The sequence below is a fragment of the Arvicola amphibius genome, chromosome 6, assembly GCF_903992535.2.
Source record: "Arvicola amphibius chromosome 6, mArvAmp1.2, whole genome shotgun sequence".
In the NCBI taxonomy this organism is placed as follows: domain Eukaryota; kingdom Metazoa; phylum Chordata; class Mammalia; order Rodentia; family Cricetidae; genus Arvicola; species Arvicola amphibius.
In genome coordinates, this window is record NC_052052.2 from 59,133,075 (window position 1) to 59,147,964 (window position 14,890).

Sequence of the window (14,890 nt, forward strand, 5' to 3'; positions counted from 1 at the left end):
CTTCCCTTGGCATCCTTTACCAGAGTCTGCATATAAGAGAAGTGTAGGTAATTTGGTTCGTTTGCACATCTCAAAGTACTCATGAATACTATCCACCCATGGAGACGGTTAGCCTTTAGATACTACTTCACTACATTGCACTAAGCTGAATTTTACATGTTGTTGCTGGAACTTCAGCAGTCACTGGAAAGATGTTTATAGCACCCTAGACCAAAGTGCTTTATGGATTGCCTCATCTGACCCTACAGAATCGCCCCTTGATGATAAGTGATGGCCTCTCCCTGTGGCCCGTGCCTCATTTTGCAGAAAGAACAGAGACAGAGGACGGTTACCCAGCTCAGAAGTAGTCGAGTATCTTTCACCTGTCCAATGAGTATTACTCAGAAGTCCTCTTAATGTGTATAGCAATAATATAGTTTTAAACCTTGGGCATCAATGTTCACCTTCTTGATTTTACCACATCCAGAAAACTCCACACACCAAGGCATTTGGAATGTCACTGTCTCTAGAGCCGTGCGTTTGAATAGTCTCCTCTCAGAAAGGAGAGCTGAGCATGTGGTGCGAGAACATGGTTTTCTGTTTCAGACAGACTTAAAGTGAAATAGTCTTTGCCCCCAATGTAGATGAGTCAGCCAGAGAGAAGCTCCCTGGCAATATTCAAAGGGGGAATGTCTGGGCTTCAATCAGTACCTGACAGGGAAAGGACCACGTGCCACACCCTCTCCCTCCTTTTAGTGTGTGCTTTGATTTTTCTTATATCTGAGAGTAGATGTGCAGAATTAATGAAGATATATTAAATATTGACTCCAACATGATGAATATCCTTTGCTATTGAACAAATCCCTATTTGGATTATCTTGGTCATACTGAATTGTCTTTACAAGCTTGGATAAGGAACCAACTTGCCTCATTGCCCTGTTCCTCATCTTAGGGCTTCTCATCTTTGTGGTACTTTCAATAATGGCAGCTTCTCATATTCTGAGGGTCATCCGGTACACCCTTCACGGTCACCTTGTTTAGAGGATAAAGCAATCATCGTGTACCTTTACAGCTGAGGATGCCAGCATCCAGAGAGAGGAAACACCTGGCTCAGAGTCACATGTCCCGTAAGCGCATATTTTGGCTCCAAAACTACAGCTCCAACTTCAAATCCCATTTTCTTCCATGCACTGTGGAGCAGAACCCTTCCATGCAAGCCAGTACTCGTACATACATCTTAGTAAGCACTGGGCAGCTTTACCGAGAAACTGCAGTCGGTTCTAAGAAAACCTTGATTTTCAGGTTTGCCCTAGAAATAAAGGTAGATCTTTGAAAAGAATAAAGCATCCATCTTTAATTTCTCCTGTGAGATGACAATAAACGTGTATTCTCATTTATTCCTCCACCTCTAGTTTCCATTCAGATCAAATAACTCAGCGTAGATTCTTCTGTTGGCTTTCCATTTCATACACTTGAATTTTAAATCTTCAAACATGAGAAATACTTTTTCTGCTGCTCCCGTCTCTAGGGTTTGGTGGAAGCTGTGGGATGAAGAATGTCAAAGGCCTCAAAAATAAAGCTGAGGAAAGAGAAATCTTTACCTTGTACTTCTTGAGAAAGGCTGAAGTCAGGAACGCCAAATACTGATTCTCATTCACATATTCTTTAAAGAGAGAGGGTAAACATAAACTTCATCCAATCAAGACAATGCCCACTGCTGTCTATACTGTGGGTAAAATAGCCTTTCTAAAGGTTTCTCTTTTTTCCTTTTTTTTTCAAGACAGGGTTTTTCTCTGTGTAGCTCTAGCTGTCCTGGAACTCACTCTGTAGACCAGACTGGCCTCAAACTCACAGAAATCCTCCTGCCTCTGCCTCCCAAGTGCTGGGATTAAAGGTGTGAAGCACCACCTGGCATCTAAAGGTTTCTAAGCAGCACGTTTCATAAAGCAGTGAAACTTCCTTTTATACTTTGTCTTGAAATTCTATATATGAATGTTATTCACAGATTTCTTAAGATTAGAAGCAAAACCGCTGCTCTGATTTTGCGTGGTGTGAGGCCTGGATAAGAACCCAGAGGCCAACCCCTTGAAGTCAGGTAGAAAGACTGATGGCAAGCGTGAACACAGTGGGCTGAAGGACAATGAAGCCTTCAGTTCCATAGAGAGCTAGGACTGAGTCCACACCCAAACGCGAGTGCAGCGCCATGTTAGGCAGTGTCGCCGCTCAGCCTTCAGGCTCATCGAAAACATACATCAGTTACTTTCATGGCACTGAGCTAGGAGTCCTCCATGTCGTAGATTTAGGCTCATCCCAAACACAAACCAATGGGCTTGGGATCCCTGCCCCCAGGTCCCTTGGTCTTCTTGGAGAAACCTTGTGAAGAGAAGACACCGGGTGATTCCCAGAATGGAAACCTGGGTGACCTACCGCTCTTCCAGTCCTGACTACCTCTTGCTCACTTGGTACACTGAACATTAACCTTCTAAGCTTTCTCAGCCTCTTCTCTCCTTCCCTCCAGAAACAAGCCTGGTTCTTAGTCCAAATAAGTTGAAGGTAGCAGGGCAGTGGTCCCACACACCTTTAATACCAGCACTCAGAAAGCAGAGGCAGGCAGACCTCTGAATTTGAGGCCAGCCTGGTCTACAGAATGAGTTCCAGGGCAGCCAGAACTATACAGTGAAACCTTGTCTCAATCAATCAATCAATCAATCAATCAATCAATAAATGGTGGGTCGGTGGGTGGGTGAATAGAAGAAGGAAGGAAGGGAGGGAGGGAGGGAGGGAGGGAGGGAGGGAGGGAGGAAGGGAGGGAGGTAGTAGATAGTAAGCAGATTTAAGTTGAAAGTGACTTGAGAGGATGTCAATGGGTTGGGGGAATGGGTGATCTGGAGGTCAAGTTCCTTGCACAGGTGAGTTTTCATTATGCCTCTGGGCCCTCACAGCCAGGTTAGGCCTGGCCACAGACTATCAACAAACAGTGACTGAGGTCACTTCCCGTGGGGCATCCCTGGGCTATGGGATAGTAGCCAGGTATGTGAGGAGCTCTGGCGTCGACAATGCACACTGTTTGTCCTGCTTGCATGTTACATCCCTCATCCTGCACCACCCACGGCCCCAGGATTAGGGAACAGGGCTGACTGGCTCGTGGAGATGCTGCCCTGCTTCCCTCGGGATGTGGCTGCTGAGTTCTCCATCTCACCATCCCGTGGCTGCCAGCAATGAGGACTGTGGTCTAATTGGCTGCTTTCGACCTTCATCCTTTCCCATAAATATGATCCTCCTCTGCTGGATATCTTCTTCAGCTTCCTCCTTCCTACTGCTTGAGCAACCATGTCACGTGTCCTTGTGCTGCTTTTCAACTGCCTTCATTCCGCACTGTCTGCCTTGTTTTTTCCTACGGAGTGTGCCCTGTTCTTGTCCCTCTGTCCCATTCAGCCATCCAAGGAAGCAGCTCAGAAACAATCTAAATATTGCCACGGTGCAAGAATGTGTGAGGCTTGTTGTAGGTGAACAGTTTCTATTCTGTGAACACAGAGTTACAATTATGCAATGTGATTGTATTTATGATACATGGTTCCGCTAAAGATGAAATTCGAAACAATATCCATCTGCCGCAAATAGATGTCTCGAGGTTGGGGTCAATGCATGAAAACAGGTGGGTGCACACCGAAAAGTGTGCATCTAAAAAGACGGCTCCACTAACCCGCAATGATGTGACATCACTGCAGAACATGATTGACAGCCAGCTTTGCAAACCAGGTCACCTACATCCTGCTTCCTGAGCAGGTCATCATGGATTCTAGCAGTTTATTATTCTAGCAGTGGGATAACCTCTGCTTTCCCTGGCAGAAGGTGGGGAGCCTACAAAAAAACTATTAGTTGGCCGGTAGAATTTATCTATTTCCTGCAAGATTACACATATGTGCCTATGTTGTAATGCCACTATAAACATATGATTAATATTTATGAACTATGTAGCTCACTTAAAAATTCTACTCTTTTGTAAACACACACACACACACAATACCAACTGTTCTTAAAATTACAGAAAAAAAAAGTATTTCACTAATAGCAATCCCAGAAATCACCAAAAATACCTTATTGACATAAAACTCAACTTCTCATTGAAGCATCCGCTTCTTTTGTAATGATTCTAACAAGAGCAGGCCAGGTAAGATTCACAAGAACATAAAGATGGGGTGATTTTCCCCCCAAGGGCATAATTTTACACTGGCATATCAAAATAGCCTTAGATAAAATTAGACATGTGGGAAGGAATATATAGAAAGAGCATGCATGGTACAAAGATCCAACGCAGGGATGTTTGTCATCTGCTTTAAGCAGGTTCCTGCCTCTCACACAGTCTCAGCGATTACAAGTTGATTCACATGTGGGTTTTCAGCATCTATCCAAGGCAATGGGCCATGGACACGTTCTGTGGAGGGTCTCTGGAGTCTAATTAATTTCTTGAAGCTTATTAGTAGAATGTTGTGATGGCCATTTTTAATCTGCTTACATTGTACAAAATAATCTGGGATTTTGAAAAACTAAAGAAAAAGAAGCCCCTATCTGCCTCTCTCCTCACCCGGCTCCAACACCCCTGCCTCCCACTACAGACAGTTTCCCAGAGTCATCTGCACTCGGGAGCCCGAAAACTGGTCCCCTGCCCTTGCTCTGCACCACAGCAGGCCTCCAGGTTGTGCTACTCTCTTACCTGCCTCAGCGGGGTGGACATCGCTGGGAAGATGCCTCACTGGTACGCAGTGCCCTCAGTGCCACTAGCAGCCTGCCCAGCATCCTGCACACATGACACTTGGTGTTTCATCGCAAGTATGAGATTCTCAGTGATAGGAGAGCTATGGGGCTGTTCAATGCCTATCTCCTGGTAGCCTCCTTATACTCTAAGAGATGGTTCTGTCGGGGGCTGGAAAAGCCATGCAATGACTTTGGGGCCACTGAAGACGGCAAGTATCTACAAGGTTCTCTGGTTCCAGCTGGCTGTCCTGGCTCAGTCCTTTCCTCCTGGAGGGAGTATCACTTGTATAAAAGTGAGGCTAGGCAAAGTCCGGGCTGAAGCACCTTTGCCAAGTCTTCCGCTTTGTGGCGTGTTGAACGAACGTGTCCTCTTCTGTAATGCAGGGCCCAAGCCCACCCTAAGTTGAATAATATATTTTCAGTGATTCTGAAAATGGGCCGTGAAGCCGTCTGCCACATGGCTCATGTTTGCACATCTCCATATAGTTACGATTGCCGAATTTGACAGTATAACTCTGAATCTGATTAATTAAGAATGTGTAAAGACAAAGTTCTTGCATTATAGCTCGTTCCTTATCTTTGTGTCTTTTACTGTGATGTTGTAGAACTTGGATCATATGGAAAACTAAAATATTATGACACAATGACTGAAGAAGGTAAGAATGACGTCAGAATTGTGCGCCGTTGGCTTTTTTGCTTTTCCTTCTTTCATTTATGGTGTCTGTGGCTTGCCCATATTTTAACCTCTTTATTTTCTTCTTTGCATGACCTCAGTAACATTGTGTGATTTGCTTTTTGTGTTTGTTTGAGTTCTGCATTTTTTTTTTTTTGGTCTTGTTTTTGCCATTGTGTTTTGTTGGAATTAGAGACGTGCGATACCATGGGTAATTATGTTATTCCATTCAAACGATCAAACCATCCCAATTATAACACACACAGAGAAATGGTGTCGGCCATGCAAGCACAAATCAACACCCACACCCTCACAGGAGCACACAGAAACACACCCCCCTCCCCCCCCCCCCCAGCACTCTCCTGAGATGCCCTGCATTTTAGAGGGAGATTAAGTTCTGGTGGATTTATGGTTTGTGCAAAAGCAATGAAATACCTAAAGTAGTAGCATAGACACCTTAAACTAACCTGAAACCAAGGTCTCAAGCAGAGGGCTGTGGACTTCTGTTAAGGCCCTGCCATCCCTGCCAGCTCTAACAAGAGTTTTAACCTGATAGGCCAGAGAATTCCAGGTATTCCAGGCATCTGAATAGTTTATCTGAGGCCCCCACTCTGTGAGGTCGGGTGAGTGACTTGAACAATTCCCCAAGCAGAGATTTATTTTAAAATGCACTTACTAATGACTTCCAGACCTTATTTCAGAGGGTAACCTTGTCCCAGGGAGAATCGCTTTTCATAATTATTTAATTCTGGAACAGACTCATAGAACATCAATTTGAAATTTTTGAATCTCGTAAAGGGAGATGGCTTCTCATCTTAGCTGCTGTTTCACCCCACACATATCTCCACATCTTGATGAATATAAAATGTTTCTTTGAAAAAATCATTTTTACATGGTTTTTTTCTCTGACACTAATGAGCATTCAGAAGGTACCCTAGAATGTCCTTCAGCACAATAAATTCCCAAATGTGTTGCATATCTTGCATTCGGCTTCCAGTATTTCTTAGCTGCTTTAGTTTGCCAAAGATCTCCTAGTTGCTTTGCATGCCCAAAGTGGACAGTCTGAGAGTCCTGGATAAGAAGAAGCCCTCCTCAGCCCCTCCCACTCTGGCTTCTGTGCATACCTGGGCCCTTCTCCATTGCTCTCCTGGGTCTCTGGCTAATGCTGTAATGTGGTTAAGTCATCTGGCCACTAAGATCTCAGGCAGAGTCCTGCCAACAGCCAGGAAAACGCAGATCCTTGAGCAGTTAGAGGCCCAAGAACAGAAGGATGAGTGCCCTTCCACCAAGGGTTAGAAAGAGCTCTACACAGTAAAGGAAGCCCCTGGCCTGGCTGTCATTTGACTCCTGGCTCGGGCAGAGGGTTTGCTAATCTCCACTGTCTCCTTTACTTCCTGCCCACGTCCTACCAGCCCAGCTCCCGTTAGTCACTTTCGTCTTCCTTTCTCTCTTTCTCTGTTTCTTTCCTTCCTCTTTGTCTAACCATCCGAGCAAACACTGCTATGCAGGAATCCCCTTCCTCTCTCCGTGCTACCCCAGAGTAAGATCACAGGGCAATACAGCCGTGGTCCTCACAGTCTGATGATATTGCTTGCTGATGGTTGGGATGTGAAAGAAGAGAAGAGAAGTCAAACTGCTGTCTGGACTAAGAACCAAGGATGGTCCTTAGGAAGCTTAACCACCTGTGTCTTGGTGGCCTCATGGATCACCTTTAACATTCTTTATCTCCGACTTCCCTCATGTATCTCCTACTGTCTTGTCCTTAGATAAACATTCAGCCCTGCTGTGATAAGCAGAGAACTAAAGCAGTATCCCATGAGATAGCCTCCCATGATCTTACTAGTTCTATTTGAACAAGGAAGGAAAGGTGAGAGGGAGCCATATTGAAAGCACTTTTGACTTAGATTTCTTTACCGGGTGACGCTTGGTCCCTGGCTGTGCTGTGAGCCACTACAGTGAATCACACAAGAGGGCTCAGGTGTGCAGGGTTCTCGGGTTGCTTTGGTCAGAGAAATCTTGCTTACATGGAGCTTCTTGAGAGACCATCCCGGAAATGCTACCTGAGGTTGACCCTTCACCTGGAATGAAAACCTCTGGAAGAGTAAGCCTTCTAAACACAGAGCAATCCCTCGGAGGTACCAATATAAAAGATATTGTGGAACAGAGGTTCAGCCCTCTCAGACCACGCCATTAGGCAGGACGAGCTAAGTTTGGCTTGAAACTTAATGCTTGGATTTCATCAAAGGGACCCAGAATCAACTTAGATCCCATAGAGGTGACAATAGACATATTCTTAAGGACTTCCTGCCTCTCACTTACAAACAATAATCGTAGCTGTAATTTACAACTCTCCACGCTGTGCAGTTTAAGGGAGTGTCACAAAGATAGGTGTTTGGGGTGTTAACTATGGCTTCACCTCATTTGGGAAATACTCTGCTCCATGTTAGCAGGTTTTCAGTCTTAACACTGTGCCGAGCCCTCCAGGAAGGCTTTATGACATTAGCTCACGTGATGAGTCGTTATTTATAACTATTTGCCGGGATTCTCTGGACCTCTTTGTCCTCCTTACATGGATCCAATGGAAAGATGCATTATCCATGCCATCGCCCTTCCAGAGAAGACTGGAACAGGGATTCTGAAATCACAGAACTGTCCTACACCACACATAGTTGGCATATACTTTTGAGCACACACCCGTGCTAGGTATCCCTACTGGGTACTCTGAGGACACGAGATTGGGGAGCAGGCAGTTTGTTCCTATGAAACTTACAGACAAGGGGGAACAATAGCAGAGAATGACTGAAGCTCAAGAAGAAATTAGTAAATACCAGAGAAGTTCAGAAGATGATGCAGAAAAAAATCTCTTCCAGTAAGAAGGAAGAAGATTTTTATGAAAAAGGTGGTCTTTGAACGAGCCCTAAAAGGTCAGTAGATACGGGATAAACTGGAGAAGGAAGATGGCAAGGACCAGCTGACTGGCAATAATGAAACAGGGAGACCGCTCTGGCTTTGTGAGTTGCTGTCTTCTGCTGGGTGCAGGCCCATGTGGTTTGTAAATTTTGTATTGTCTCCCCAGCATCATGATCACATGGGTAAGTGGTAATAACAGTGAAAGAAATCAAGGTTCACAGAAGTTTCTTAGTGCTGAGGAAACTGGGGTTCAGAGGAGCAAAGCGATTCATCTGGAAATACAGAGACAGGAAGTCGTGGCCTGAACTCAGTACAAATCACACCAAAGCCCTGCCTTGTGCAAATGTGGCTCTGGGGAGCACTGACATCAACCCTGCCTTGAGCAGATGTGGCTCTGGGGCGCACTGACATTCAGCCCTTCCTTGTGCGGGTGGCTCTGAGGAGCACTGCCATTCAACCCTGCCTTGTCCAGGTGGCTCTGGGGAGCTCTGCCATTCAACCCTGCCTTGTGCAGATGTGTCTCTGGGAAGCACTGCCATTCAAGCCATTCAACCCTGCCTTATGCAGATGTGTCTCTGGGGAGCACTGACATTCAGACCTGCCTTGAGCAGGTGGCTCTGGGGAGTACTGCCCTTCAACACTGCCTTATGCAGTTGTGGCTCTGGGGAGCACTGCCATACAACCCTGCCTTGTGCAAATGTGGCTCTGGGGAGCACTGCCATTTAGCCTTTCCTTGTGCAGATGTGGCTCTGGGGAGCACTGACATTCAAGTTGGCTTCAGTGCATGGAGTGAAGGTCTTAGTATCTGCCTCTGGTTTCTTTTTGTTTCTGTAACAAAGTACCCCAGCAGATGCAACAGCCCGAGATATCTATTCATCAACATGAAGTTGGACATGGTGCTAGCATAGGATCAGTACCTGCGGCTGTCAAAGACAATCTTCCTGAGAACTTATGCCTGGTGGGAGACATGGGAGATAAAGCTGTAAGACACACAGCACACAGCAGGGTCCTTCTCTCAGCCTTGGGAACCTGGAGCAGGCAGAGTCCCGGAAGCCCCCGCCCGGCCCCAGTCAAACACTGCCTCCACAGCCTCACTCCTGTGTCCCAGGGTGATAAGCTCTCTAACCAGTGTGTTCCCTTAATCAAGGCTGCATAGGAGGCATTTTATAGGCATGAGAGGTAGTGAGCTTTGCTTTTCCCAAGGACTGTATTTGCTTCTAGAACAAGACATGTATGGAAACTCAACTGAATAACTCTAATTGTTATTTCCATGACCTCAGCTAGAGAGAGAGACAGAGACAGACAGAGACAGAGACAGAGACAGGCAGAGAGGAGAGAGAGGGGGAGAGAAAAGACACTTTGTCTCCTCAGAAAATAATACTGCCTATTCATGGAAGAACAACTTCAAATCTCTAAAATGAGTAATCTATAGTTTATTTCTCATTTGCTTATACACAAATTTCATATCATTCTCACATTGGAGAATTCTCACAAAATTGATCATGACTTCTTAACATTTCTCTAAATGCAAATGTATAAACTACTTCAGGGCTGGTGAGATGACTGAGCAGCTAAAGGTATTTGCTACCAAGTCTGATGTCTTGAGCTGGATCCCCAGGACCCACGTGGTGAAAAGAAAGAATCAGTTCCTACAATTTGCGCTCTGATCTCTAGATGCACACCATGGCACAAGCCCTACTCCACCTGAAAAAAAATTAATGTACAAAAGAAAAAGTTAGCTCAGCATTTTTTCCTAGCTGAACCCAATATCTCAAGCATACTAGACAAGCGCTCTCTCTCAGACCGACCTCCTCTCCCAGGCCCCAGTTTATATGATGGATCTAAGGCAAAGGCAATATGCATAAGTAATCATTTTGCCCTTACAAAGGCAGGTAGGTAGCTGGACAGTTGCCTCGACTAGCCTTGAAAGCAGCGAGGTGCAGCAGAAACTGCTCGCATCAGATTGTCCTAAAGCTGTGGCCACTTAACAAAGCCATTTGCAGAAGGAGTTCACCGCTGTTTAAAAGAATCTATCATTGTTCATCTGTGTAAGTTAAAGTAAGGCAGAAAAGGTGAGCACAAAAATTGTGAGGACCTCTCCCCGATGAAATTAAGTCTGTTTCACGGCAACCAACAGCTCCTTTGCCTAACCAAGAAAGTGCTGATGTCATGCATGAGTCATGGGATCCTAAACTACATTTGTAGTTAGGTTTTTCTAAAAACCCATTGGTTCAAGGAGACCAAAGCACCGGCCAGTCTCACAGTACTTCAGTCACCCAATGTTTATAGGTGCCATGAACTAACACACTTCTCTTTCAAAGACAGATGGATTCTGAAACACTGTTCAGGAGTGTTCCCCATTGCCAAAGATACATCCTCTAAAACCATAGAGCTAAGACGAGTCCTCGGGTTATCTGGTGTCTTTCCTATACATTTTAATCATTGCTTTAATCCCTGACTGTGTTATATACACTTATATTATCAGATAGGATTAGTTCAACAATAAATAGCAAAGAAAAATCTAAATTGACAATGTCTTAATCAGGTGGAAGTTTATTTTTCTCTCAAGGGGAGGGTCAGGAAGATGTGGTAACACTACAATAATTCACAACCCAGACCCCTTCCACCCACCCTGCTGCTTCGACACCCTAGGATGCTTTAACTGTACCCCAATGTCCAAGATGACTGCTACTGAAGGGCCAGTATCACATCCACAGTTCCAGAAGGTGAAAAGGTCAAAATTATTCCATAGCCCCCTCCCCTTCAAATATTCAAAGCCCCACACTCCTCGGAGAGCCGTAGCCCTCCCCCCAGGTATTTTCTTTTTATTTCAAGGAAGCTTCTCTGAAAGTCTGTTCAATGAAACTTTAAGATTTCAGTCCTCGCCCGCTGCTCTTCCCCACAATCACTTACGCCTATGAACCTAGCATTGCACAGGCAAACCTCGTCACGTGGCTAGTTTCAAGACAGACTGGAAGTGCAGATTCTCTTGAAGACTTAGTGAATTACTTCCCTTAATAATTAAGTAAAATAAGTCGTTAGAAAATGACAGCAGAAGGAACATTGATGGGCAACTTGAAGTCTCATGTTTCCTCTTTGGAGTACCCGTGTGTGGGTGAGGCCAGTGAGGTAGAGGCAAGCCATGTGTGAGGAAAACCAAGAGCTCGTGGCAACTCTGGGAGTCTCGCAAGACAACCAAGCAGAGACACTCAAAGGGGTTTTATAAAAGGCTGAACTTGGGAGAGCTGTCAGGCAGAGCTATAGAGGTCAGTTTGCCGGTCATACTTATATTCTCTAAAGTTGCACAACTGGATGTTAACACATGACTGGGACAGGAGAAAAGATGGCCACAGATTGCGCTTTGGTGACTCCAAAGTTGTGAATCTATAAAGAAAGAAAAGGCCCAAGTAGGAAGGCTACCAGGTGAGGAAGATGCCCCAGAAAGCAAGGGAAGATCCCATTCCAAAGGGAGCAGTTAACAGGCAAGAGTAACAATGAGTGGACCCGTGAGAACAGGGCATTGCTGTGGTAGAAGGGCCAGTTTGGGAGGTGGTGAGGTGTCAGTCTAGAGACCAGCCTTAAGGTGGTGGAGGGGCAACTGAGTGACAGGAAACAAGTCCTGAAATGTGTGGGTTGTAGCTGTGAGGAGATAAGGGTGACTCTCCTGGTGGTGTTGCCATGTTACTGTGGTTGGCAGAAGGAGTAGTGGTGGGGAAAACCACAATGGAAAGGTTTAACATCTTCAGGGAAACTAAAAGAAGGACTAGGTGGTGCTTTCAGGTGTAGAGGTGGTGGGCTGCTGGCTGAGGGAGATGCTCCAACAGGACGGAGAGAGTAGGGCGTTCTCTCAGAGGCTGTGACGGAAGGAGGGTTTCCGTACGTAGTGTTTGAGTTAGAAGGAAGAAAGCGGAACTTGCAGAGGAGAAGTCAAGGACGGTGGAGGTTGGCTGCCTTCAGCACTGGGAGGTTATGTCAGGTGAAGAATATTCAAAGCCATCTGGAGATGTGGCCCAGATGCCGAGATGAAGCAGGCATTCTGCTGAGATGACAGGCTGTTGCTTAGGTCTAGGAACAACCTAACAGCTCTCATCCCGTTCTTCTAATGAATCCATGGACCATTTGTCACGGGAAGCAGTGTCTATGTTATCAGAAGGGACAACTTCAGGTCCCTCGAGGGCCAGCCGCTGGTAGTATCATGGCTAGGGAAAGAAATCAACCTTCCTCAGTTCAAAGAGAGAATTTAGCCCAGACTAGGGAAACCTTTCTCCTCAGACACAGCCAAAGGCAGAATGGCCTGGCTTAGAAAGATAAAGGTCCCCTTCTCCAGAGAAGAGTGTTCAGGTGATGGACACCCAATACCCCGCACTCATTGTTATGACCGTCCTCTAGGAAGAATAGCATCAGTCAATGGTTTGCCATCTGCTCCAACCTCCGAACTGGTCAAGCTGGGAAGTAGTAAGTGCTTCCTGGGTCACACACCTAAGGTAACCATCTTGAATATTGTTGAGTCCAGTTCACAAGAAATAGAACATCTTCTAGGACTTTGACAGAACAGGAGGCGTTAGATTCCCTTTTTATTACTAATCAAAACTTTTACCAGCGTAGAAATTTTAATCACAAACTAATTTTAAATGTATTAAAACTGTTCCTTATATATAAAAAAAATTACATTCACACAAAAGTAAAAAGAGACGCTCCATAACGAAGCCAGGAAGTGTCCTTCCTGGCCTAAACTCCTAATCCCTTAAAGAACTAAGGAATTACTTCTTTAGCATAACCCTCCACACTGAGTACATTGTTCTGGTTTTTGTGTATTAATTATGCCTTGGATACCTGTCTATACTGGCATGTTCAGACATCCCGCTTTTTGTTATAGTAATTGCGTAGTATGCTGCTACCTGGCTCTTTCACGGTGGATTCAGTCAGCCTCCTGCAGGTGCACATTTGAGATATTTTCATTATTATATTCATTGTTATTGTAACAATGCTGTGTGGTCCTTTTCTGGGCCCATATTTTAAATGCTACTGTGTAGATAGATGCCTACACATGATACAAATATCTGAAAACAGAAACGCCAGATCAAAGAGTATGCATACATTTCTCACGCTCTGAAGGACACTGCCAAAGTACCCGCCAGACCAGAATGGCTGCACCAATTTACGCTCCCATTTGCAGTGTCTGGGAGAGCCTCAAAGGCAAGGTTTAAATTAGCCCATTGAGGAGAGATGTTTCATGACTCCATTGCAAAGCAGACAGACTTTGTAATAGAGCTACTTTCTAACTACTTGTTTTAGAAATACGGGTTTTTAGCAGAGTTGTTAAAGCCAGGCTGCTTTTGTGGTTGAAGTGGTTGTCCTCTCGATCTCAAGTGACAAGGTTGCTCCTCCCACACAGGACATCCCGTTTCCACTGCAGTACGTTCCTTGCTTTCTCCAAACTTCTGACACCCTCACAGAAATTCTGCAAAGGACACTGCGGGCTACCTCTCTACCTTCCAATGAGGGAGGCTGGTCCCCACTGTGCACAGGCACCATTGCCCTCTCCACCTTCCAGTACAGAAGGCTGGTCCCCACTGTACACAGGCACCATTGTCCTTTCTACTGCCCATTGAGTGAGCAGGAAGCCTACTGTGCACGGGCACCATTGCCCTCTCCACCTTCCAGTGACCAAGGCAGGAGCCCATGCACAGACACCATTTCCAGCACCGTGTTATGTTTCATCCATTCCAGTTCATGGTTAACTCCATCCAGTCCAGCCTTCCATGGCCAGAGAATTTTGGGGTACTTGAAACAGATGCTTTCTGGAAGGCTTCATCCAGAAAACAAATGTCTGAACTCACCATGACTTCTTCAGGGATGTATTCTGGGAAGTGTCTCCCTGGGACTGGATCTTACGGAGATCGAGAGCAAATGTGCCGGACCAAGCTAAGCAGCTAGTACTGGGCACTGGATCTGTCAGAAAGCCCAGCCCCAGCCCTGTGGGCAAAGCTGCCATCCTCCTGAAGTCTGGGACCAGGGAGTTCTTCCTGTGAGGATACATCTGCTGCTCGAATGCATTGCATCTTATTTTTCCTGATCTAAACTGTCAGCAGTAAAAGCAGAAAGATCAGACTTGGCAAGCTCAGGCAGATTTTGCCACACTGCATATGTAGAAGGTGTTAAATGGCAGCAGAAGGCAAATTGTGGATGCTTCACCCTGTCTGTTTCTGACATCCCTAGAGCTCACGATGTTAGGTTGCCTTGCCTTCATCAGTCAAACCAGAATGCGGTTATTCTAAATTAATTATTCCCCTAACACTCCTGGATCTCTGTCTCCTTCTCTCTGAAAAGACAGAAAGAGGGACTGGGGAGATGGCTCGGCAGTTAAGAGCACTGGCTGCTCTTCCAAAGGACCTGTGTTCAGTTCCCATGATAGTTCACTACCATCTGTAACTCCAGTCTCCAGGGACCTGACGCCTTCTTCTGGCTTTAATGGGTACCAGACACACACAAGCTGTACAGACAGAGAGACAGGCAAAACACCTGTGCTCTTAAAATAAATGAGAGGAAGGAAGGAAGGAAGGAAGGAAGGAA

At 45.6% G+C, this 14,890-nt stretch overlaps 1 protein-coding gene across 3 annotated transcripts in view; it reads left to right on the forward strand.

The window, feature by feature from the left end:
* The window catches only part of Slc24a2 (solute carrier family 24 member 2), a 232,960-nt gene that overhangs the window by 172,135 nt on the left and 45,935 nt on the right, over nucleotides 1–14,890 (forward strand). For 2 of the 3 annotated variants that reach the window (XM_038334720.1, XM_038334719.1), the window contains one exon: nucleotides 5,340–5,390. The exons of the other annotated variant lie outside the window; for it this stretch is intronic. In XM_038334720.1, coding sequence (XP_038190648.1) covers nucleotides 5,340–5,390 — 51 coding nt within the window. The remainder of the gene's footprint in view (nucleotides 1–5,339; nucleotides 5,391–14,890) is intronic. 3 annotated transcript variants of the gene reach the window in all.